This window comes from Marmota marmota, unplaced genomic scaffold (assembly GCF_001458135.2).
Source record: "Marmota marmota marmota unplaced genomic scaffold, marMar, whole genome shotgun sequence".
Classification (NCBI taxonomy): Eukaryota; Metazoa; Chordata; class Mammalia; order Rodentia; family Sciuridae; genus Marmota; species Marmota marmota.
In genome coordinates this window covers 4653395-4678623 of record NW_026000001.1, presented here as the reverse complement: position 1 = coordinate 4678623, position 25229 = coordinate 4653395, and the positions used below count along the sequence as shown (strand labels likewise).

The 25229-nt window shown below is 60.3% G+C and overlaps 1 protein-coding gene across 1 annotated transcript in view; it reads left to right on the top strand.

Moving 5' to 3' along the window:
* Kcnq1 (potassium voltage-gated channel subfamily Q member 1) overlaps positions 1-25229 on the top strand; it is a 288888-nt gene that overhangs the window by 61269 nt on the left and 202390 nt on the right. Inside the window, exons 3-6 of the mRNA XM_015503067.2 lie at positions 21652-21778; positions 22235-22313; positions 22826-22922; positions 23739-23879. Of these exons, the coding sequence (XP_015358553.2) occupies positions 21652-21778; positions 22235-22313; positions 22826-22922; positions 23739-23879 (444 nt within the window). The remainder of the gene's footprint in view (positions 1-21651; positions 21779-22234; positions 22314-22825; positions 22923-23738; positions 23880-25229) is intronic.

The following is a 25229-nucleotide window of genomic DNA, read 5'->3' as shown; positions in this document are numbered from 1 at the left end:
CCCGCCCCCCGCCCCTGGTGTACGTACGTGGCGCGCATGTGTGCGGCAGGCGTGAGGCAGGCCCCCTCCAAGGCCGCCAGGTGTCTGGGTGGTCTCACACTCTGCAGCTCTCCCACCCCACCCACCCCCTTCCCTCTTCAGAAATCATGATGACCTGGCTCCAGGTCGGTAATGAGAGACAGAGCCGGGCCGGGGCCGGGAGCAGGCTCTGGTGGGGCCAGCACAGGGCGCCTGCTGCTCAGGGGCTCCTAGGTCAGCAGAAAGGACCCTTCTGGAGGTGACAGCCATGCAGGGTGTGGAGGTCCCTTGGCCACCCAGGCCACGTGGAGGGGTCCCATGGGGCTTGGTTCTTTGCTGAGTGGGTCTGACAGCAAGGAGCGTCCCTGTGAGGGTGGCCTCCACTCCTGTCACCTCTTGGGCACGTCCAGGCTGGGTGCTCTTTTCCTCTCCCGCCTCCCCCACCACCATCTTCCTTCAGGCCCAGGACAAAAGTCAGCCCTGGGGTGGGGGCCGCCTGCTGCGGGCCCTCGGGTCTCTCCATTCGGGTTCAGTGGGATTAGAGTGTGCCGGCCGTGGGGACAGGTGTTTCCTTTATGCTCTGCCTGAGGGCTGGAAAGAACCCCGTCAGTAAGTGCCATGTTCGGTGGGGGTCTCGGGCTCCGAGTGGCTGGGGGCGGGTTTTGTTAGGTCCTTGTTTTTACATCTGACCCGGCCAGCTGGAGAGCCTTGCTTCAAGCGCAGGGTAACAGCTGACATAACATAGCGGGGGGCTACACGGGCCGCCCTGGCACCCGCTTTCCCGTGGGGCGCCTGGGGCTGCCGGGGGGAGTTGTCGGGGATAAGAGGATGAGCCCAGCGGGTCCCTGTGGCTGTGGGGCACGGCACGGTGGGGCCTGCCAGCTGTCCGCCGGGGGAGTGGGTTGCCTGAGTGCTGTGCTGCGGACAGGGGCCTGGGGAGGGGGCTAGGCAGGGGCCTGAGTAGTCCCCCGGGGCACCACGCTCAGAAGAGCTCCGATCACGTTCCTGGCCTCCCCAGGTCACACAGAAGGAAAACCAGAGGCCCTGGCTGTGCGCCATTGAAGCATGTCATTGTGCGACTTCGTGGTGGGAGGGGGAAGGGGCTCAGTGCAGCCTTGCAGGGTCGAGGGGCCGCCACTCAAGCACCTAGGTCCCCGAGCCCCCGCTCCACCAGGCTGCCCTCAGAGCCAGGCCCAGCCGCTCCTTCCACTAGATTCTGTCCCCAGTCTCAAAGCCTGCCATGGCCAGGGATGCCGGGTGGGGCGAGTGGGGTCCCTGGGCTGGGGGAGGGGCCCGCAGCGGCCTCTTCATAGCTGGTGGGAGATGCTCTTGAGCCCGGGGCCAGCCAGTGTGTCTGGAGCTGGCGGTCAGCTCCTGGGCTGGGGGTGGGGGTGGATTTCGCCCTTGAGTGTCTTTGGGGCTGTGGCAGTTGGGGGCCTGGTCTTTTCCCCAAGCCACTCTCTGCCACGAACAGCAGTCCTGCAGGGGCTGGCTGCGTGGAGGGTGCGTGCCTGGCTCTGGATGGTGCTGTGAGGCAGGAGCCCCTCGTGGAGGCTGCTGTGGCTTCAGGTGGACCTGGTCACCACAGGGCAGAGAAAAATCCTTTGTGGCAAACAAGCGCTTGAGCAGAAGGGCAGCTGGTAAAGGTGGCGAAGGGCAGGCTGCAACTGGGCGGACCCCCAGCTGAGGAGGGTGACCACAGACGTGCACCCAGACAGCCACACGCGTGGACGTACACGGGCCCCATGTGGATGTGCTCACGTGTGTGAGCATGTTCAGGCTCCTACACGTGCCTGCACGCACACGTGCACGCAGGCATACAGCCCTGGCGCTCAGCCGGCGGGGAGCGAGACCCCCGTGGGGCCGCGTTCCATTTGCACATTTAATCCAGAAACTGTCGGCACGGGAAGCCCGAACGAGAACAAAATGTCAAGTGTGTGCCGAGAGGCACAGGCCGCCCTTCTCCTGGCGGGGCGGTGATCTGGTCAGTCTCCGAGCAGCGTGTGCTGAGAATAATCCGTGCATTCAGAGCAGGGTGGTGGGGCCGGGGGAAGGGCAGGCATCTTTATTTCATTTTAAATTTCTTTAGCTGGGTCTGTGTCTCTTCTCCCTGACGGTTCTCCATGGCCAGCTGGGGAGGGTCGGGGGAGCTGCTGCTGCCCTGGGGGGTGGGGACCAGGGCCGTCCTTTCTCGGTCCCTGCTCAGTCTTGCCAACAGCGAGTTTCCCGGACTCAGCAGCTGCTACAGGAGTTGGGGCTTAGGGACGGCACCAGGGCACCAGGGCACCCTCGCTGTCTGGGGGTTTTGTGTTGCTGCTCTCGGTGTCTACTGAACTTGGAAAAGTCCCCTGGACTCGGGGCTCTGTCCACCTCAGGCTCAGGGTGACTTCTTTGAGTGGGGCCCACTTAGGAGCTCCCGAGTCCGTGAAGAGGAGCCCTTCACCCCAGGAATTCAGGAATCACTGTTTCTCCCTGGGTTCCACGGCTGGCACCTGCGTAAGAGGGTGGCTGGTATGAGGCCCCCATGTCCTTTCTCCGTGGGTAAATGTACAAGGACAGAATGGCCGGAAAACACAGAGGGCGTATTTCTATTTACGAGACTGACCCTGTGTTTTCAGAGTGGCCGCGCCCTTGGCCTCCCTGAGCAGGGCGTGCAGACGCAGGCGTGCTCAGCCGCTCTGTGGGCTCGGCGCTAGCCCATCTGACAGGGTCCCTGGAAGCTCTTTGTGTCTTGAGTTTTCATTTCCCAGTGACGAATGACGTTGAGGACCTTTTCATGAACTTAATTGGCATCCAAGGGACTGGTGATGTGTTTTCTACGTCTTTCACCTGTTTTAAAACCCCTTTGTTGGCCTTACTATTGAGCCGTAGGTGTTCTGACATATTCTCGTCCATGGTTGAGATGTACGGTGTCCCCCAGCGTATGGCCTGCCTTCTCGTTTATTGAATAGCATGTTCTTAAGACAGAAATTTTCAACTTTATGCTATCAAATGTGGTTCTTCCTTTTAAATAGTATCTTTCTTGCTTTTAGGCCGCATTTAAGAAGTATCTGTCACTAAGATTTTCTTCTGTAGTTTTATTTGTGTGCTCAGCTTCAGGTCTGTGGTGGGTTAGTCTTTGCACCCTCGGGGAGGATGGTGGGTGGTTTTCTTGGGATCACACTGGACCTGAAGACCACCCTGGTGGGCGCCTGCATCTCGTGGCACTTGCGATTCTCCTCCACTTCCTTCTTCTCATTGGAGATGCTCGGTAGTTCTCGGTGTCTGGGTCTTGGAAGCCTTTTGCCAGACCCCCAGTGTCACCTCTTTCTGACGCCGTTGGCTAAGAGGAACGGGCCTCCTTCTTCCTACGTGTTGGGTAGTGTCACCACAGAGCCTGCAAACCCAGCTCTGCTGCACGCAGGGCCGTCAACAGGCGCGGGCTGCCCGGTGTCAGCGACACTTCTCTCTCTCTTTTTTAGAGCCGTGGCTCATTTTGGCACATGTGTCTCGTGACCATGCCAAACTCACTGTTAGTTCTAGCAAACTAATTTTGCCACGTTCATGGATTCTGTTCTTGTTGCTTCCCGCAGACGCTGATGGAGATGCTTTTACCCCTCTTCCCGTCTGGGTGGTGTTTATTTCTAGCCTAGTTTCAGTGGCTGGCCTACCCAGCAGTGTTCAGCAGCACGGGGGAGTGGTGTCCACTCTTAGGAAGCTCCTCGGTCCCTCACCATCTGGAGAGACATGGCAGGAGGTTTCTGTAGAGGTCCTCCGTCAGGTTGAGGAACACCCCCCCGGGGTGCCCAGGCCCAGGGTTTATTTGTTTTCGTGAGATGGTGGCTAATTAGGGTCTACACTGAGTGAACAGCTAGGCACAGGTTACTGCTTGGTCTCGAGTGAGCTTTGGCACGTGGTGCGTGGGCAAGAACTGCTTCCCGTGAGCCAGGTGGTGCTCTGGGCATGGGTGGTTGGTAGGACTACATCATCACCCTTCCAACAGCAGTACCGTCGGTCACCATGTCGCTGCTGCTGCTGCTTGGAATCGGGAACTTTTACCTCTTTTTCTAATGATCAGTTGAGCTGGAGTTTCAGCAAGTTCACTGGTGTCTGAGAAGCATCTTCTGGGTTCACTGAACTTTCCTCCTCTTGGCTGTTTGGGCTCTGCTGATTTTTGCCAGTTCTCACTCTGCTCTCCTGCTGGGAGCTGCTGCACTGCTCGGAAGGTGGGAGTGCGGTCCCTCTCACATAGTGCCGGGGGCCGTCCCCTCTAACGGGGCTTGTTCAGAAGTGTATTTCAGGGCCTTTCGGTGGCTGGTCGGGCCTCCGTACATTCGTAGTTGTAGGAAATACTATGATTGGGATATCTGCAGTCTATCAAGGCCTGGTGTATGGCATGGAGGACGGTGTGTGTGTCCCGCTGCAGGAGGGCTGTTCCGTAAATGTCGGCTCGTGCGTGCCTCGACTGCCCGTGCCCACCGCCCCTCCCGTGGTTTCCTCGTCCTGCCCCAGCAGCCCTGAGTGAGGGGCCTGAGTACCCAGCCCCGACGAGGACTGTTCTGTCGACTCTCCCAGCGCTGGTGGGTTCCGCTCTGTGCAATTCAGGGCTTCCCTGCTGGGCAGTCGGGACTCAGGGCGCCTGTCCCCCTGATGAACTGTCATCATGAAGCTGTCTTCTTTATCCCTGGTAATTTTCTTTGCTCTGAAATCGGCTTTGTCTGATATTGACACAGCCACTCTGGCTTTTTTCCTTTTTTATTAAATAATCGGGGTTAGCGTGGCACACCATTTTCACTTACTTTCGCTGTGAGCCTCTGCTGTCAGTGTCTCAGGCGTCTCTTATGTGAGACGTTATTGAGCCTTCCTTTGAGTCCTTAAGACATTCTTACCCTGTTGGGTCAGTTGAGCACCTTGTGTTTATTGATACGACTGACGCTCCTGTTCTGTGCCTCTGTCCCTTATGATCATGTGTGGCTGTCACAGTGACGTGGGCTGTTCACAGGACACCTCCAGGAGGGCTGTTGGTCCCAGGGTTCACCTTGCGCGTTTCCTCGGTTGCTGTTCTCCGCGGCCTCTCTTTCTGGCTGGTGGTCTGTATCCATGTCCTCTGACCCCCCACTGCACATACTACGGGTAACGAGCCGTCCCCCGTCAGTCTCCCTCGTACAAGGTTCCAAGCCTGCTGACAGGAGAGTCATTTCTGGAGAGTCGGTCTCAGAGTGCAACCCTGATATTTTAAGCAGTTCACATGGTGCTTTCTTTGTGTAGACCCCATGTCCTTACGCATGAAAATTATTGAGAGAAAAGCAGAGCTTGCTTCTTATTTTCCTTGTAATCAGAAGGCCGGTCAAAAAATTTTTTAATTACAAAAAGAGAACTAGTGACCTTTATCCAGTGATTTTTAAAACAGTGAATCTAGAAATATGAGATAGCAATGGATTTTTATAGATAGTTGGATGGTGCTTAAAAAAGATAAATATTTACTTTTAAATGAGAGTTCAAAAGAGAATCAATAATAGAAAGTAGACTAATTGCTAAATAAACAATGCGTTTCTGGTGGGGGGTGGTAAGACCACAGAGGAATTTTTTAACAAACCAAGATGGCAGTTGGAGTCGTTTTATTTCTGTACATTATTACAATGGTGTAAGTGCTGCTGTGTAAACCTGGTTAAGAATGTGACAAGGACGGGGTGCAGGGTGTCCTCTGCAGGTGTCTGGGGTCTCGCTGGGAATGTGAAGGACCAGATACTGCAGTGGGGGGTGGGGGGTCCAGGAGGAAGAGGGGCTGGGCTGCTTTCCAGCTCCGGTTTGGGTGCCGGAGCAGGGGCCCTGCATCCGCCACCAGGGTTGGGCACCCCTCTTCTGAGGTCCAGCAGCCTGGACCTGGGGGAGCTGGAGGCAGGACGCACACCTCAGATCCAGCTCTTCCAGGGAGGTGGGCCAAGGTCTTTTGCTGATTCTGCCAGATTTTGTTTCTCAAGAAAACACAACAAACAGAGAAACGGATCTGCACCAAGATGGCAACCCAGGGAGGGTGGGCGCATCTGCTGCCGCTCGCTCGCTGTGCTCGCACACTTTGGACAAAGGAAGCTCCCGCGGCCGCTCCACTCCCTTCTCTAGACCTGTAGGGGCAGAGGGGTGTCCTGAGGGACGCGTCCCCATGTCTGCTGAGACGCCTCTGGGGCTCTCGATCCCTAGGGGAGCCTCCTGAGCGGGTCCAGAGGTGTGGGGGTGGGGAGGCTGGGGACAGCGCCCTGGGGCAGCCTGCACCGTGCTCCTGGGCGCACACACGCGTGATGGCGTGTGCGTGGGGTGCTGGGCAGGAGCTGCACGTGTGCACGCTCACGTGGACTTGCTGAGGGGGATGCCTCCATCCTGGGGCACAGCAAGGCCACGGTGGCAGTGAACAAAGGGGCCCTGTCTCCCGCTCGCACCCCCCGTCCCTGAGCTGCTTGGGCTGGAAAAACAGCACTTTAGAGGATGTTTGGTGACAGGTGTGGGCGCCCGGGCAGGACCTGGTTTCTTCATCTCGGGCTGGCTCCGGGTCAGTGCCACGGCACTTCCTCTGAGGAAGCAGGCCCAGGGGGCAGATTCTGGTGACTGTGTTGGTCTGGAAGCTCCGGGTCCCCAACAGTGTGGTGGCCCTCTGTCAGCAGGCCACACTGTCCAGCTGTGCCACATGAGCCTGGGGGGGAGAGGAAGCTGGGAAGGAGGCTTCCCAGCCTCACGGGGCACTGGGCTGGGCACCTCTCCTTGGCTGGCCTTCACTGGAATCCCACGCCTCCCCTCTGGCCTGCTGGGGGCATCTTGGGCCTCAGTTTGACCTCTGCCCTTGGGTGCCTTGGAAGCCTGATGGAGGCTAAGTGCTGTTTACTGGGGTCTTGGCGAGGTGGGTCCAGCTCAAAGAGAACTTGGCAACAGCCCAAGTCCAGGGCGTCTCCAGGAACTGCTCCCCACAGCGCAGCCGGGAGAGTAGCTGGGATGGAACACGGGCAGCTGTGTGCTGTGTGGCCCTTCCCTGGGCGTAGGACCCCAGTGCCTGTGAAGCTTCGCCCACCCCTTTCCTGTGCCGCCTGGGGTGGGTGGCCCTGTGGAGTCGGGGCTTTTGGCCCTGCCGGTGACCCCTGCCCCCCAGCCTGAGCCCATGGAGCAGGACCCAGCATCTGTGTCCCCCGCTCACCAGTGCCCCTCCCTGGTGGCTGTAGGTTGGATGGAATGGCACGGGGAGGTGGGGAGGCCACCTGGGGAGCCGCCGAGGGCAGCAGGGAAGTGGCAGGGCTGAGCTGCCGCTCACAGGTCCCCCATGGCTGGTGCCCCCAGAGCCCTGGGACACACCTCGGCCAGGGCCCTGGGCTCGATGCTAGGAGGCAGGGAAGCCTGCGGACCTCAGGGAGGGGCGGACAGGCCCTGGGAGGACAGCCCTGAGCTGGAGCCATGGAGCCCCCACCCAGGCAGGCTGACTGGCTGTGGCCTTGTTCCCGGGTCCTCGACGGTGACTTGGAGTCGAAGTTGACGAGCGTTGCATGTCAAGGGCCAGGGACATCAGGCTGGGGCGCGGACGTCACTCCGGCAGTGAGGCCGAGCCTCCACCCTGTCATCCCTGTGCCCTCACTGTCTCCAGGCGGTTCCTGTCGCGGTTCAGTCCCACAGGAGGGACCCTGCTGGCCTGGCCGGGTGGTGCTGGTCTTCTGGGGGAAGGCCACCCCTGGCTGGAGTCCTTCCACGCCACGGCCTCTGCCTGCCCCTGGCCTGGCGTCCCTCCCCAGGTCATGTGGGTTAAAGGGGATGGCAGGAGGGGTGGACAGGGTGAAGACTGGGCAGTCACCTGAGCAGCTGAGCCGGGGGCCGGGGGCAGCAGGAAGTGGCAGGGCTGAGCTGCCACCACCCCCTCGGAGGGCCGCTGGGACGGGCCCGGGGGACACAGCCAACACCCCTCACAGGTCCCCAGGAACAGGCAGGGAGGCGGCTCCGGGGCCATGAGCCTGGTGGCCCCGAGGGCGGTCCAGGGAAGGCCAGGAGCTTCTGGGAAGGACCCGGGGGAGACAGGGGCTCGGTGTCGTGGGGTTGCTTTTTTTTTTTTTTTTCTTAATCTCCAAAACCCATATCTTCGACTTAGCGACTCTTAACAACTTCTTTTAAAGAAACAACCGGGGCACGTGTGTGTGTGTCTTAGGTGGGTCTAAGATTTCCTAATTGCTTCCTGTCTGGGGCTCGGGGCTGTCGACCATTCTCCCCTCGATACCTGTCGAGTTCGAGGGGTTCTGGCAAATGCATGCAGCTGTCAGCCCCCTGGGTCCCAGGGAGAGACAGTGCCGTCGCCCGGGGGCGCCTAGCACCAGGGAACTCGGCGGCGCGGCCCGCCGCCTCTCCGGCGTCATGAGGTTGGAATCTGCCGCGTGCACCCCGAGCCTGGCTCCCACCCCTTGGCACGGCGGCTCGTGTGGGGCTCCTCTGTGTCACGGTCTGCGTTCAGTAGTTTGTTTCCTTTGTTTGGAGAGGATAAAGTGTACCACAGTTTGTTTATCCGTTCACAGGCGGACAGACACTTGAGCCGTCCCGTCCAGCTGTCGTGACGAGGGCTGCAGGATGTGCGCACAGGTCTTGGAGTGATCATGTCTTCATTCCTCCTGGGCCGGGGCCTGGGAGCGGGGCTGCTGGATCCTGTGGCCAGGCCGCTTCCCGTCCCGATGAACTGCCAAGCTGCCTGCGCAGAGGCTGTGGGCGCCGTGCCCTCGCCGGCGGCCTGCGAGCGGGCGCCGAGGCGGCTACACTCTCCCCAGCACTGAGTGTTGTCTGCGTCTTGAGTCTCGGCCCTCGTGTGGGGGCTCCCTCTGCACCCCGGGGACTAACTGGCACACGTGCCGTTCACGGGTCCACCAAGCACTCAGAGCCCAACCGCGGGGTGCTGCCTTCCTGGTTCTGAGCTGGGGGAGCCGGGGCCGCGGTGTCGACGCGAGTCTTTGTAGATCTGCGGTTTGTGGATATTTCCTCCCAATCTCCATCTCTGCATTTTCCCAACAGGATCTTTCAAACGAGCAGCAGTTTTTAATTTTGATGATGTCCAATTCATCAAGGCTTTTTTTTTCCCCCTGTAAGGTTCATGTTTTTTTGTGTTCTAAGAAATAGTTGCCTAATCCAAGGTTACAAAGCCTTCTCTCCTGTTTTCTGTAAAAACCCTACAGTTTCACATTTCTTGTTTAGATCTGCGATTCATTTCAAGTCTGATCTTATGTACGGTGACAGGCACGGATCGAGGTCAAGTCTTTCTGCATGTGGTTACCCCGTCTTCCCAGCAACTTCTTTCCATGGAATTACTTTGGCACCTTTGATGAAAATCAGTTGGCCGTGTGTGTGGGTCCGATTTCTGGACTTTGTGATCTGTCCTGCCAGCAAAGCACTGTCCTGATTACTGTGACTTTTATGCTAAGCCTTGAAATCAGGTCCTGTTAATCCTCCAAGTTTGCTCATTTCAGAAGTGCGATGCCTGCCAGGCTTCACATGCTCATGTAAATCTTGCAATCAGCCGTCGGTTTCCATGAAAAAAATGAAACCCTGCTGGGATTCCGACGGCCTTGCACTGGTGGGGAGACGGGCTCCAGCGTTCCCCAAGTTTTCTGACCGGGAACATGCGACCATATACCTGGAATGCCGTGTAGCTTGTGGGACCCATTACACAGAACTTGCTAGATATGTCACTAAGTGCTTTGTACTTGTGAAGCGGCTTAAGTGACGCCTTTTCTCCATCCCATTTTTGGACTGTTGGCTGCTGGGATGTAGAAGTACAGCTGATTTTTTCATATTGACCTTGTGTCCTGTGTCTTTGCTAACCTAATTAGCTCTAGAGGGATTTCTGTTCATTTGTTTTTGTTTGTTTTTTGTAGATTCTTTAGGATTTTCTATGGAGACGATCATGTTGTCCCAAATAAAGTTAATCTTATTTTTTCCTTTCCAATCCATATGCTTTTTATTTCTTGTTTCTCCCTGACAGCACTGGCGTAGGCCTCCCGCTCCACTCTCGGCGGTGAGGAGAGAGCAGATGTCCCTTCCTGCTGCTGGCGTGGAGGGCAGAGCACTGCTCTTTCCGTGGGAGTGACGTTAGCTGTGGGGCTTCTGCAGGTGCTGTTGACCAGGCTACTAAATTCCTTTTCTTCCCAGTTTGCTGGGAACAGAGAGCCATCAAGAACGGCTGTTGGATCTCTGTCAGCGGCCTCTGCCCTGCTGAGATGGCCGCCCTCCTCTCCCCTCTTGCTTGGGAACCCAGCGAGCGACACCAACTGATTTCAGAGTGGAACCCTGTATCCCTCCCTGAGACCCGCTTGGTCCTGAGGCGCCCGGACCTGCTGAGACTTGTGGACCGTGACCCATGCCATGCAGGGTGGCATCTGTTCCGTTTGCCCATCCTGCCCTTGGCTGTGCATCAGAGTGAGCTGGGAGGTGTCGGCCGCCCGCCGTCTTGCGGGAGCTTGGCGTTTCTCCCTTGGGTGTTGGGGGGAGTCATGAAGCCCTGCGGGCCTGCAGTTTCTGGTGGGGAGTTTTGCACTAGAGTTAGCAGGCAAGGCTCTCTGGTTGTCTCTTCAAAGGTGTTTGTCCCCAAGGAGCAGACGTTCCCCCACTGAATATAGACACAGACCACCATGGGAGACGTTCCTGAGCAGTTTAGGGGCTATGTGGCCCCCAAGAGTCACAATGCAGCCCTGTGCAGGGGGACCCACCCCAGGGACCCCAGAGCTGCTCCTAGCCCCTTGCCACCCCACCTGCTGCTGGCCACCCAGCGTCACGTCCCTCCCCAGCCATCCTGCACAGGATGTGGTGGGAGCTGGGGTCAGACTTGGTGCTCCCTTTTAGCTCTGCTCCCCTGGAAGGCAGCCCCTTCCCCAGGGAGTGAACCCAAGGAGACAGGCTCCAGAGCCCAGGACAAGCTGCTCTGTGTGTCCCCCTCACTGTGTAAACTGCAGCCCTAAAACAACACCGTGCTTCTGAAGTTGTTCACATATTAGCTCTTAAAACAGCAAAATCCGTGCACAATTTCCTCTCAATCCCTTAAAACATTCCTGAAAGGAAAAAAAAAAAAAAACTGTCTAAATTCACCGCCTGTCATTAAAATCTCTCGATCTGCAGAACGAGCAGGGCACCCGGCCATCGGTAAACAGCGAGAGGGCCGCGGACTCGCCCAGCGCAGCCCCTGCCCGGCCTCTGCAGCCCTAAACGCAGGGATCTGGGCACAGCACTGTGGCCTCTGCTGAAGGGACCCGTCCAGAACAAGGCACCACAGCCAGGCGCTGCCCCCCCCCAGTCTCTCTGCTTTGCTGGACTTAAAAGTCCTGCGTAAATTCTTAACCAGGGCAATTTAGTGGGCTCCAGGTGGGACCCCCCTCTCCGTTCCAGCCCCACTTAAGGGAGCTATGGGGGGGTGAGGCTTCCATGGTGTGAGGAGGCATCAGCAGTGGCCTGAAAGTGTGCCCCTGGTTGGCGGCTGGAGGCGGGAATCGCCTGCTGGGAAGGGGAGGCTATGTCCTAAGCACTGCGAGGCTGCCTGCCAGCTCCCCGTCCTGGGGCCCACGCTCCCCCGCCACAAGTTGTAGGGTGGCTGACGGGGGCCGCTCCGGTGTGCAGAGGCCCCAGGTGTGACTCGGGGCTCAGGGCCTGCGCTCCAGGCAGCTCCATCTGCCTTTCCCACTGCTCAGAGTGTCCCTTCCACACACGCATCTTTGACCTGCTGATCCTCGGACTGGATGCTCCAGATGCCTGAGTCCGTCCTCAGAGCAGGAGTTCCGTGGTGTGGGGAGGTGGCAAGCCACACCCCCCCACAGGAGCAAGCGCGCCCTCACCAACGCAGTGGGGACCCCTCCTGGAGAGGCATTTCTGGACATCTGCAGGAATTTCATCCACTCTCTGGCCTGGCCTGGGTGACAACCTGGTGCCACTTGCTGCCCCAGCAGGTCAGAAGTCCAGGACTGGGCATTAACAGTGTGGCTCCTTCGAAGGACGAGGGAGAGCCTGTCAGACCCCTCCCCTTGCTGGTGGCTGCTCGAGTCTTGGTTGGTCCTTGGTTTGTACATGGCCTTGGCCCTTGTGCTCGTGTGGCACTATCCCTTGTGCCTCGGTGCCACCAGCCCTCTTGGGTGGGGGCCCCCCTGTTCCGGTAATCTGGTCCCCACCACCTCATCTTACCTAGGCACATCTGCAGCCCTGTTCCCAGATGGTCCCACTTCGAGGCACAGCTAGGGAAGGGACCTGAGCCCATGGCTGGGGGCTGAGGATGCTCGGACCCAGGACCAGCAGAGGATGATGGAACCCAGGGGACCACGAACCTCAGGCAGCCAGGCTGCCTGCCAGTGTAGAGTCACCTCACAGGCACCCCATGCTTGCCAACACGTTCTCTGCTGAGCTTTGTGCCTCCACGTCAGGACAGAGACCCTCTGGCCTGCCTGGCTGTCCGGTGGTGCTGGAGATGGCTTTGTTCCCCACAGAGTGACAGAGGTGAAGCGCAGGGAGAAAGAAGCCACACAGGAGGTCTCCTCCGCTGGAAGAAAGCCTCAGGAAAGTCAATGGAGTGGAAACAGACCTGGGATAAGTGCTTGTGCAGTTCTGTAGAGACCCAGTGGCGCTCAGAGTGCAGTGAGATGTCCAGACTCACGAGACGCCAAGGGAGCAGCAGGGCGCCCATCGACTAAGAAACGTAAGAGCGCGAGGACCAAACAGGTACCACCTCGAGTGTGAAAAGGAAGAGAATCAGATCAAATGAATCCCATTGTACACTAAATATAAATGTCCCGAATTCCTCTGTTAAAAGACAGAGAATGTCAGGAGTATCCGTGGTTGGTTTGTTTCTGTTTTGCAGCTGGGAATCAAATCCAGGGCCTGGCACATGCTAGGCAAGTGCTCTACCACTGAGCTACACCCCACCCTGGTTTTTATTTTAAACAGATGAATCGTTCAATAGAATTAAGCAAACCCAACCAATAATTGACTATTGAAAAATAAAAGGATGGCCAAAAATATGCCAAGAAACTACATACAAGTATAAAGTTCAGGAAAAAAAAAAAAACAGGGAGGACATTATTGTCAACAGTGAAGTCCAGATATGATGAGTGTGGATGACGGATGGCACCACTTATGGGGGGAGGCCTAAATATAAATGTTAAGGCAACTAACAGCGTAAACTGTGTAAAGCTAAACCAGTGTGCAGGGAAGAGCAGGTTAAACATGGAAGGTTTATGCACGTCTTGCAGAACAATTCTAGCAGACACAAAGCAAGGACAGAGACTCAATTGTTGTGATCCTGAGCAGTTCCCTACTCTAACAGTAAACTGAAAAACCTGTTCCTATGATCTAGCTGTGGAGCAGATGTCCACTACTTTACCCCCCTTCAAACAGCCACCAGGGCTCAGGTCACTGGCCTGCAGCCTGAGCTGGGCTCAGACCTGTCCTTGCTCTGCGTGGCGGCAGCTAGGTGGGAAGCTCCTCCCCAGGAGCCCAGCAGGGCTGGCACGAGGCCCCTCTCCCAGGAGTGTTCTGAAACTGCATTGCTCAGAGCTGGTCTCAGAAGCGAGCCTTCCAGGGGGTGGAAGTGCCAGGAGACTGCCACATCCTCTGTGCATCCTTCCTGCCTTCCCCTGGTCACAAAGCCCAGAGTCCGTGGGAGGAGTGGCAGAGAGTACCAGGACTGTTTCAGACCAGATCTCTATTTCTGGATCCCAATAATGGAGACATTTTGTTTCCTTATGCCCACAGGACATTTTTGAAACAATTTGTTAAATTGTTTAAAGAACCTTAATACATCTCAAAATAGGGAGATTTAACTGGACAGAGTCTCTGATCAAAACCCAATGTGATCATAAATACATTGTTAGAATATGGGGGGGGGGGAGCTGACTATTCTGCTGTTGAGCAATGCTGTGCTGGACATCGAGGAGAAAGGTGACGTGGGGGACGTGGCGAGGTGGCTGCGCCCTAAACCATGCAGCGCGGAAGGCCCTTGGTCTCTGCCCCATCCAGCGCTGATGCCAATCCCCTGCCATCACCCACAGTGCCTGCTGGGCTTGGTGACGTGGGCAACTCCGCAGAGGGTGCCCTTCACCCCTCATACAGCCGTAGTGAGGCGTGTGCGCCTGTGCCTGTGTGCCCCCTCGTGGAGCCTGCTGGGGCCTGCCCTCTGAGGCCATGGCTTGGTTTGTGTGCTGGGCCGGGCATCCCTCTGCGGTTGCTTGTTTGGGATCTCTGGGGGCCCAGTTTGGGGCGGGGTCAGCGGGCTGGCCTATGGGCCTCTTCTCAGCACCGTCTGCCTCCTCCACCCCATTAGGTGTCGCTGGCTGCTAAGCCCTGTCTGCCTCCTGACCTCGAGAACACCCAGGCCGGGAGGAAGGTACGGGCAGTGCGTGGGCACCCCCACCTTGCTAGCTCACAGCGAGCAGGGTCCCAGGGCTGGAGGCACCTCGTTAAACCACCTGAAATGCATGTAACTCTAGTCGGCCTCCACGAGGCACCGGCAGCACATGTGGAGTTAAAGTCACCGAGGGGCCTTCTGCCCACCTGGGTGGGCAGCCTTTATTCAGGAGGCTGGGCCCAGAAGCCTGCGATCCTGGGAAGCATTTGGCCCTGATAATGGGTCCAGGAATATGCTGGGCCCACGGGTGTGGCCTGAGTCTTGTCTTGGCCCTCTCTGCCCAGAGATGCCCCCCACTATGCACACACAGGGCTGGCCACCCCGGCCGCCTCCTGCTCAGACCCATCTGTGGTGCATGAGTGACAGGCACTGGAAATGACAGATGAGGAGGAGGCCTGGAGCCGAGCTCCTGAGCTGGCAGAAGGGACCACCCAAGCCCCGACCTGCAGGTGGGGTTTGCTCAAGGGGCGCCCTTGGGCAGCACAGTGCACTTCCGTCATTCTGCAAGGCTGCCTTCTGGCTGGGATGGCCACTAGGCCTGGAGAGTGTAGTGAGGTCTTTGGACGTGGCTCCCATAGGCCAGAGGGAGGGGCAGGGAGACCTGGACCCAGCACCCAGAGCTGCCTGGGTGTGGAACACAGGGCAGGGGCCACCTAGCCCTACAGGCCGTGTCTGTGACCTTGGCCTTGTGAGCTCCACGAGAGCCACCGTGGACATGAGCCTCATGCCACCTGCTGGAGGGGGCCTGGGAGAGGACCAGAGGACAGCTGTCACACACTCAAAGGCCTGGCTACTGGGTGGGTGGGAACGCCTGTCCCCATGGTGACCAAGCAAACCTTGTGGCCTCTCCTGCTCAGTGTGGAGAATGGCCGCCTGGACAGCTGGCAGGTGGGGCTAGTTCTCGGGGGAAAGTGGCTCTGTGCTGCTCAGGGGTGCCCCAGATCTGTACTGCCCTCTTGGTGGGGTCACAGAGCTACCGCTGATGCATGGCTGGTGGCATCCAGAACCCCCTCCTGGGGAAGGCCACTGTCCCGGGGCTCTTGGCACTCAGATGGCCAGCTAGCCAGTGGTCGGCTTCTCAGAGGCCTCGTCTTCTCCTGCTAGGACTCCCTGGGGCAGAGGGTCTGAATGCCCTGCCTTCCAAGGAAGCTGGCCCGTTTCAGGACACCTTGGGCACCCAGGTGTGGAGGGCCAAGCCTGCAGGCCGTGGATGCGCGTTCGGTGGGGCCCAAGGGAGCACGGAACCACAGCAGGTGCCACTACCATGTGGGCAGGCTCCGGCCCAGCCTCCTGGCTGTGCTCACAGACCAGGGGCACTGGACAAGAGAGGGCTGGGCAGGCAGGGGGACACTGGACAGGAGGGCCCGGGGCAGGCAGGGGGACACTGGACAGGAGGGCTGGGCAGGCAGGGGGTCTCTCCTAGGTCCTGGCTCTGTCGTCTGCACTGACCTGCCGTCCTCGCTGCCTCCTCAGAGTGCCAGCACCCAGTGTCTCACCTGGCCAGATGGGGGGTGGGGTGGGGAGCATGGCACCTGCCCCAGGCCAGGGCTGCTCTGGTGGGGGAGGGTGCTCCCAGGGCCGGCGGCAGCGTGAGGGCTCCAGCTGTGCCCAGCACATGTCACCCGGGGCCCAGGAGCCCTCCACATAGGCTGGCGGCTGGGAGCAGCTGGCCACAGGCAGGCCCTGGGACAAAGGGCGCTTTGAGCAGCCTGCATGCCTGCGTCGCGCCCTGGCCAGCTGACCCTCCCAGGGACGCCGAGGCTGGCTCTGCTGTGGCTTACGGGGCCCACATTGAGTTGGAACAGCTGGGCCTGAAGCCCACTGGCTGGTCTCTGCTACAGGGACCATTATCCCCCGCTCATTGAAGCCCCCAGGCTTAGGAGGGCAACACCCTAACCTCAGGACCCCACAGCCCCCCGGCCTGTGCCAGGAGCTCCAGCCAAGGGTCTCGCAGGCCTGCTTCCCTAAGTCTGCCCTGTTCAGCATTCACAGGGCCTCCAGAGAGGCTGGCCAGGCCTCCGCTCCCTCTCACTCTCTGGGCCTTCCTGCCCTGACCACCCCTCTGTAAGGCCCAGTCCTCAATCCTCAGTCGTTAATGTTTCGCTCTCTTTAAAATTAACTTCTCCTTATGAGATGACATGACGGTGACATCAGAGATGCCTCTGTGAGCTTCCTTCGTTGTCCCTCCCAGAGGGGACGCAGCCTCCCTGCCGGCCACCTCACTGCCCTCTGCATGACAGTGGCCTGCAGGGCTCTCCTCACAGTGTCCAGACCCACGAGCTGGCAGCTGGGTCCTGGCCGTCTGACTCTCTGGGGCCACAGACTGTGGCTGCTGGTGGCCTAGGGGCCCAGAGGACACCCAACCCAAGGGGCTGCCAGGCTGCAGGGCAGGACCTCACTGTGGTGCACCCCACGTGTCCCAGCATGCACTGCTGCACTTGGTGGCTGGTGGCATTCTAGCCACAGGGCTGCACAAACCTGGTCCAGCTCCGGAGGGCTCCCACCACCCAGGGGGACCCCGGTGCCTTCAGCCACGCTCCTCCCTCCCCCAGGCCCCCGCTTGCTTTCATTTTTAAACTGTGGTTAAGACAGACACGACCTAAGATTCCCCATCGGGACGGTGGTTAGGCACATGGTCCAGGGCGCTGGGCACGATCACCCTGCTGTGCGCTGTCACCGTCACCCACCCCCAGAACATCCTCATCTTCCCAAACTGGCCTTGTTCCGTCAAACGCCGACTCCTGCCCTCTGCCCTCTCCCTCCCTCCTACCTGGTGACGTGGGGCCTCAGGCTAGAGACACACACTGCTTGTCCTCGGTGCCCGGCCTGCCTGCCTGAGCAGTGTCCCCAAGGTGAATGCCTGTCATGGCCTGCATCTGCATGTCTCTCCGCTGAGGGGGTGGACGGCCTTCCGCTCACTCGGGGCTGATGTGGCCACGGCCACGCAGCGTCTCCTCAGCCCTGCTTCCTGTCTTCGGGTGCAGACCTGGCTGGAATTGCCCAGTTGACATGATGGTGTTGGGTTTTCCCCGGAATTGTGACCTTTAAGGAAAAAAGAGAGAGAACTTTCTAGAGTAGTTCTGGTTCTCAGCAGAAGCGAGTGGACGGCAAGTCCACGTCCCCACTTGACAGCCTGATGGCGCAGGCTTCTGTGGCCTGTTCTGGGGTGGCCGCCCTGGCTGCAGGGGCTGTGTCTCAGGGTGCTTCTGCCTGCCTTTCCAGGGCTGGCGACACTGATACCCTGGCCCGAGTTTAAGGCCAGTGGTGGATCTTTGCACAGACGCCCACCCAGGTCCTAACGACCTTAACCGAGTCACTAGCTTTGTCTTCTCATCGAGTCATGTGACCACTGCCAGGTGCAAGGAGTGGCAAGAGGCCCGTGGGTCTGGGTTTCCACTTGGGGTGGGCCAGGGGCTGCATCCGGCAGACAGGCTCTGCAGGGGCTCGTTGGGAAGTGCACCTGGAACCGACTGCCTTCAAATCTGGTCAGAAAAGCCCACAGCTGGCCACGGAGGGCCAGCGCGGGGAAATGCCCGGCCTCCCCTTGTGCCCGTGCTCCCAGGGCACCTGGAGGGGCTCTGCTGGCGCTTGATGTCTGGCCGCCGCCTCCTTGGCCTGGGGGGAAGGAGGCGCTGCGGTCATGAGGCCTTTAGGCCTGTGCCTCCTCAGGGCCCTTGCCCCTCACTCCAGCCTGGCCTGGACTCTTGTGTCATCCAGTACCCAGCTGTCCACTTGTGACTGCCAGGGTGGCTGGTGGTGGCTGCCATGTCTCTGGGTCACCACTCCCTCCCAGGCTACCTCCTGTCATGTCTGGGATTCTGTCGGTCGCTGCAGCCCACAAGCCACTGGCCTGCACCCCCTCCTCACCACGGGGCTGCTCCCAGAACCCTGCACTCCCAGGCATGTCCCTGTGGGGTAGCATCTGCCCTCTGAGGTGGGGCCTGGCCTTGCTGCCCAAGGCCCACTTCCAAACCTGAGGATGACCATGCCCCATCCCACCTGGCAGACCCTCCTTGGGCCCTAGTCCTCCCCTCTGCCAGGCTACAGCAAGTGACCCCACAGCCCCCAGAGGGGCTTTGTTCCCTGAAAAACAGGCAGCAGAGGCCCGGCTGTGGGGGGCTTGGTGGAGGCTGAGGATCTGAACTTGGTGTGGAGACATGTCCCCAGACCTTCCTCCAGGGAGCCACCTGAGCCAGGAGGCAGCCTTGCTTTGGTCTGAAGGACAGTGGCCAGGATGCGAGTGGCACCTGCATCCCTCTATTCTGACTGGTCTCAGCAGAGACCCTGGGCTCCTGGCCCAGGACGCCTCCTCACATCAGTGGGACGGCACTCGGGGTGGTGCTCCTTGCCCTGGGCCAAGATCCTGACCCTGGTCTTGCAGGTGGCTCATGGTTCTCCCTGAGAAGCCCTTTGGGAGGCTGAGATGCTGGGCACCTTCAGGGGAGACCTCTAGGGCTGGTGGTTATCAGTGGGTGTGCTAGGGGTGGTTCTGCAGGTATGGTGGGCGGGCCTACCAGAGCTGTGGGGGAGCCAGGTGGCCTGGACAGTCGGCAGACCTGGAGGGTAGCAGGTAGGCACAGTGAGGTGGGGAGAGCATCCCACATACGCAGCTCCGAGGACCCAGGGCCCCTGGGTGCCTGGGGCCAGCAGGGAGGCTCTCAGCAGGCACTAGGCCAAGACACCCATGTGGCAGCCCGTAGACCTTGACCCTACAGTGGACAGTGGGGGGCACAGGAGAGGGACAGACGGCAGGTTCCTGGGACACACTTGGGGCCTTTAGTTCAACTTCATGGCTGGGTGTACGGCCCGAGCTGCAGGAGAGAGCCTCAGGCCCACCCCCACCAGAGCAGAGCGCGCCAGGCCGGGAGCCTGGTGGGGTCAGCAGGCTCTGGCCTGCCGCCTGCGGGGGTGTGGCAGAGGTTGGCTCCCAGTGCCCTGCACCGTTCTCCAAGCCGGCAGGCACTGGGGTCCGAGTCGTTCCCCATCACTCTGCCCCGACCCCTCCAGCGGGGTGGCTGCTCTCCCTGAGCCATCCAAATGCCACCACTTCAAGGTGTACCCAAGCACATCAGTGCTCCAACTCTGCTTAGGATGCTGGGGAAGGCTTTTAAGTAATCGGAAAGTACTTCAACATGAGGGAAACTTGCTGTATGGTCAGTCAGTGGGCACGGTCTGCTGCCCCTGGGCTGCTATGGCTTCCCACCAGGGCCACCAGTGGTCAGGGGAGCCATCTCCCATGAAGCCACAGGAACCCTCACATCGGCGTCAGGCACCAGGAGCTTGGTGTTTGATGTTAGCCAAAGACACACCGTGCCACGACAGTGTCCCTGCAGCGCTAGCTCCTCAGAGACCCCAGCCACGCCAGTGCCTGCTTCTGGTCTCTCGGCCCCTTCCTCCCTCCATTCAGCCGGCAGATGCACACTGAGTGCCAACCTGGGGTCTGGGAAGGGGGACGCATCTGCCCGGGTGGGCTCAGCCACTCCCCAGCGCCACCCCCCAAGTTCCCAGGAGCTGAGGGCAGAGCTGGGACCACAACCCTCGGAGAAGCCACCAAGCCTGCGGTGCCAGCACCCCTGGCTCTCCCTTGGGCCACCCCCAGATTCTGGGTCACATCCCCCCGCTTTTTTGCATGAGAAAGGCATCAAACTTTTCCCAGCTGCCTCCCGTTGTCCCCTGAGCTGGCCCTGAACACAGGCTGGATGGTGTGAACATTATTTTGTCCTCATTAACAACCTTTGGGAGCCAGAGACGCAGCATCCGGCCACCCTCTCAGTGATGCCCTGGCAGGCCAGTGGTGTGGGCAGCGCCCGCCAGTCTCACCCAGTCGCACAGCAGCCTGCCCATGCCGGACTCCCAAGGGAGGGCGGGCAGGGCTCCAGCTGGAGCAGGCCTGCAGGCCGCACGCGCTGTGGCTTCGCGGGTTTGTGCCGTCCCCTGCTCCACATGGGGGACTGGTTTGGCCTCCAGCCTGGGCTCCCCGCGGGGCCTCCTGCATGCCCGCGCTGGCTGGGAGCTGGGTCGTGGGCTGCAGGTCAGGCCAAGTGCACACTGGCATTAGTCCTCACCTCGCCCACCACGGGACAGATGGGGACAGTGAGGCCCAGGGCAGGATTCGGCCCTGAGGCTGTCTTCCTACCCCATTGGAAACCTCTGCCTTGTGGGGTTGGTAGGAAAGGGGGCGGCCCAGGGCTGCCTGCCTGGTCCTGGGCGGAAGGGCAGTCCTCAGCAGCCTGGGGGAGCAAAGGGAAGAGGCTGCTCACTTCAGACACCCGGGTTCCTGGGTCAGTGGCCACGTGCTGGGAACCTGGCTGGCTGCTCTCAGACTGCGAGCTGACCACCCCTTGGCAAGGCAGCCACAGCTTGGCCCTCCAGACACCGGGCGTAAGTCAGGTCCCCGGGGCCACACCTGGAGGCAAGATGCTGACCCCTCCCCTAGTGCTGGACCACAGGGAGCCAGGGCTGAGGCCCTGCCCCACACTGGGCCTTCCCTACCATTTCAGGGGCTGTGAGAAGGGGCAGTAGTGGTACGGGCTCGGTGACAGCTGGGGCAGGCCTCCATGTCACCTCTGGGGTCCCATCTGGGACGGGAACCCTCTGCCTCACTGTTTTGTTGAGAAGGCTAATGGCCGCTTCTTCTGGACTTGACTCCACACCATTCTTCCTCATTTGTCCAATGTCTGTCCCCTCATCCACCCCTGTCCCTCTCTACTACAAATTTCTGTCCATCTGTCCAGTCCCGTGACCCAGATGCCAGCCTACTCCCCAGAGCACCTGACTCCAGAGCTTGTGGGGGCCTCTGCACCATCCTCGTGCCCCCAGCCCCCACCCTAGGCCCTCGCACACAGGCCCAGTCCAGGCCACCAGAGGCAGCTGCCGTGCCCCAGTGGTGTGGCCGTGTGTGAGACGAGGGGACAGTCCCAGAGGGCAGATGTTCTCCACCCCACCTTGAGATGCAGGGCCTGGGTTCTGGGGCATCATCTGGGGCTTAAATTAGTTCTGGCCACCGTGTGGTCAGGCAAGGGCACCTGACACCCAGCTGCCCTGGCCCTGGCTCAGCAGGACCCTGGTCTAAAGAGCAGCGACTCCACTGGGGTCCACTGTTGGTGGCCCGGGGTTTAGGCCACTGGCTTCTCCAGGCGGGTGTCACGTGTAGGCACCATCTTGCCCCCGACAGGGAGGAGGCCTGCTGCTAGGGGTGGCCTGTGGGAAAGGACCCTGGCGCGGGAGCCCGTCCGTGCTGTGAGCTCACGCCCTCCCTCCTTCCTCAGGAGATCGTCCTGGTGGTGTTCTTTGGGACGGAGTACGTGGTCCGCCTCTGGTCTGCAGGCTGCCGCAGCAAGTACGTGGGCGTCTGGGGACGGCTGCGCTTTGCTCGGAAGCCCATTTCCGTCATCGGTGAGTCACGCCCCCCCACAGACGCTTCACCCCAGAAATCACCCCAGTTGCAGCTACCACCAGCATCCTCCAAGGACCCAGAGCCCTGCTTCTCTGCCTGCCTGTGACAGGCAGGACGCCACCCAGCTGGGTGACCACCCGCCTGGTCCCTGCCAGGTTAGACTGCTCAGGAGTTGGCCTTTCGCAGCCTTCTGGGACCCTCCTCGGCACGGCTGAGCAGTGGGACAGTCACCGTGGAGGCCTGAGGTCCAGGCTCCGTCCTCTCTGGCCCCTGCGGGCTCTGGCTGGGGCCAGGGTTCCCGTGGGTGCTCGGGGCCTCTCCAGCTCTGGCACTGCTGGCTCCCCACCCAGTTGCTCCTGGGTCCTGTGGTTGGGCCCCATCCCCTTCCCCAGGAGTGGGCCGTGGCCCCTGCCCCATGGCTGCCATGGGTTACATGAGCCACCCCTCCCCCACAGACCTCATCGTGGTGGTGGCCTCCATGGTTGTCCTCTGTGTGGGCTCCAAGGGCCAGGTGTTCGCAACGTCCGCCATCAGGTACGCAAGCTTGGCCCTCCCTGCTGGCCTCCCCCCACAGGCTGGGAGGGAGCTCATGGGCCACCACACATCCCTCCTCCCAGGGAGGGTGGTCACAGCTCCACCCGCCTCCGTGCTGAGCAGAGGGTTGGAGCGGGCGGGTCCTCGAGGCCTCAGGCAGCCCTGGGTGCAAGACCCACACCAGAGCTCCTGGCTTCTGGGACTCGGGTGTGACCTGACTGTCTGCTGCTCATCTATAAACTGGGGTGACCCTAGGCCTCCCCAGAAGACAGTCTGGGAAATGTCAGGTGATCCCAGCCCTGACCTTTTGGCGAGTGGGTGGACAGAGCCAGTTTTGAGGGGCTGCACTGGGAAGGGGATTCAGAGGTCCCTGACCAGGGGTCTGCCTGGAGGTGAGATGGTCCCAGCCAACACAGAAGTGCACCTGTCTCACCTTCCCATCCACTGTCCCCTGGGCCCAGGTGCCCCCCGGGACAGCTGTGGTCCTCTCAGTCCTGCTGTCTCCTTCCCAGGGGTATCCGCTTCCTCCAGATCCTCCGGATGCTGCATGTGGATCGCCAGGGAGGCACCTGGAGGCTCCTGGGCTCTGTGGTCTTCATCCACCGCCAGGTGGGTGGTCCAAGGTGGGGTGCTGGGGACCAGCTGAGGGTGAGACAGGGGACAGAACAATCATTACCAGGACGGCTTAACACACACGTGGCCCACCTGGGGCGAGGTGCAGGGTGTGAGTACTCTGGTCCCCAGTCGAGCAACCTAGGGCCAGGTAGGTGCCAGGGCACAGGGTGCAGGGATAAGGCCCAGAATCCCACCCCCAACCTGAGCCCACTGGGGCACTCCACCCACACTTATGTGCCAGCACCTTTAGCCTGCCAGGCCAGTGTGAAAATAAAGCCACCTTCCTTTAAGCTGGGGACCAAGGACGGTTAGGTAAACGGAAGAGAAAAGCAAAATGCAAAAAACCGTGGTCTCTGAGGCTCAGAAACCTAAATCCAGGCAACCACAAACAACCCCATGACAGGGGGCTCCGGACCCGGCACCCTTTCCCATGGGCCTCTGACTGGCACAGGCCACACCTGCCCAGGCTCTGTGGGACATGGGGTGCCCTTCATCTCACAGAAGTTCCACCCCACTGTGGGCAGTCACTGGCCAGCAGAGGCTGCCCAAGTTAGTCCAAGGCACTAGCTGGAGTTGGCTTGCTCCTGGGTGGCAGAACCCAGGCCTGCCGTCTCAGAGCTGTGACCCATGGAGTTTCAACCCTGTGTGCGAATCGCACTGCGTCCACGCGGCATGGCCTGGTAGATGCTGGACCTGCTGCCAAGGCAGAGCCTCGCTGCCTTTTATGACGGCCTGAAGCCTTTTCACTGAGGGCGCTCGGTCCAGGGTGCTGCGAGCCACGGGCTGACGCTGTCCCTTCTGCTGACCTAGGAGCTGATAACGACGCTCTACATCGGCTTCCTGGGCCTCATCTTCTCCTCCTACTTCGTGTACCTGGCCGAGAAGGATGCAGTGAACGAGTCGGGTCGCATCGAGTTCGGCAGCTACGCGGACGCACTGTGGTGGGGGGTGGTAAGTCAGGGCCTCCGGGACGGGGTGTCCTGGCTGGGCCACTGGGGCCTGGGCCGAGGAGGTGCAGGACGTGGGCTCTACTTCCCCCAAACCCCTGCCTCGTTGGCAGGGGCTCCTCATCTGAGCAGAACCCTGTGCCCGGGTTCACACTTGAAGCCAGCAGTGCAGGCCCCACACTCAACACAGAACGTTCTGGGGTCTTCAAGTTCTTCAACTTTGAACTTGTGTTTTGAAGAAGTCTGAGGGGCCAGGCTGGGCCACCAATGTCCCTCCAGGAGTTGGTGGCTGTCGTATAGCCTGGGAGTGCTCCATCGTGGACTGGCTTCAGGGCTGCTCCTGCAGGGACGTGGTGCCCCCAGTAGCAGTGGCTCTGGTGGGAGTGCAGCTGTAACTCCACCCACCTCCGTGCCATCTCCCCTCAGCCAGAGGCCACCAGACCTGGGAGATGCCTTCACACCGGGCAGCCCTGGGAGGAGGTGCAGAGCCTGGGCAGTTCTCAGGCCAGACTCAAGCCATGGCTCCTGAGCTCAGGCGTGCTTGTCCAGGGAGACCCAGGCTGGTGATGGCCCTGGGTGGGACCTGGCAGCAGAGAGGACAGAGGGCAGCCCACAGAGCTGGGCCGTGCCTTGGGAGCAGCACAGGTTCTGGGGCACGGAGCGGGGCAGGCCACCGTGCCCGCCCAGGCCTGTGTGCCCAAGAGCTGTGTTCAGGAACGAAGGGCCTTGCTCACGGGCTCTTGGGCTCCTGCCCTTCCCCCACCATAGGGGAGGCCACTGAGCTCATGGAGGGTATGGGCACATGGTCCTATGTCCCCCATGAGGTGGCCACACAGTAGGAGCTCCTGGTGTTGGCCAAGTCGGTGTGTTTTCTAGAAGCTTCCAACATGCCAGGCAGCTCCGGAAAGCCCAGGACATGCTAAACGTGCTGACACAGCTCCCAAGCTGGGCAGGCCCAGATGCAGCCTCTGCCCGCCTCCTGGGGGCCCGTGTCCCTGGGCCCTGGTGTGGCAGGCCTGAGCAGGTTTGGGCAGGAGGGCTCAGCCTCCAGGAAAGGAGCCTGCCTGATGGGGGGCCTGCATCCCTGGTGACATGGCAGCCCTGTGTGGGGGCACAGGCAGCCCGAGCCAGCATCCCCTGGTGGTTGATGGGCAGTGGAGGCCAGGGTGCAGCTGGAGCGAGTGGGCGACTGCCTGTGGGAAGGCTGGTGAGGGGTGCCCAGTCCTGGCGCTGCCCCTCCTGCCTTTCCAGCCGCCTGTTGGAGCTGCTCCCCGACCTGGCCCCCGGCCCCGGGCCCCCCGGCCCCCCGGCCCTCAGCGGAGCCGCGCTCCCACTCCCACACCTGTGCAAACAT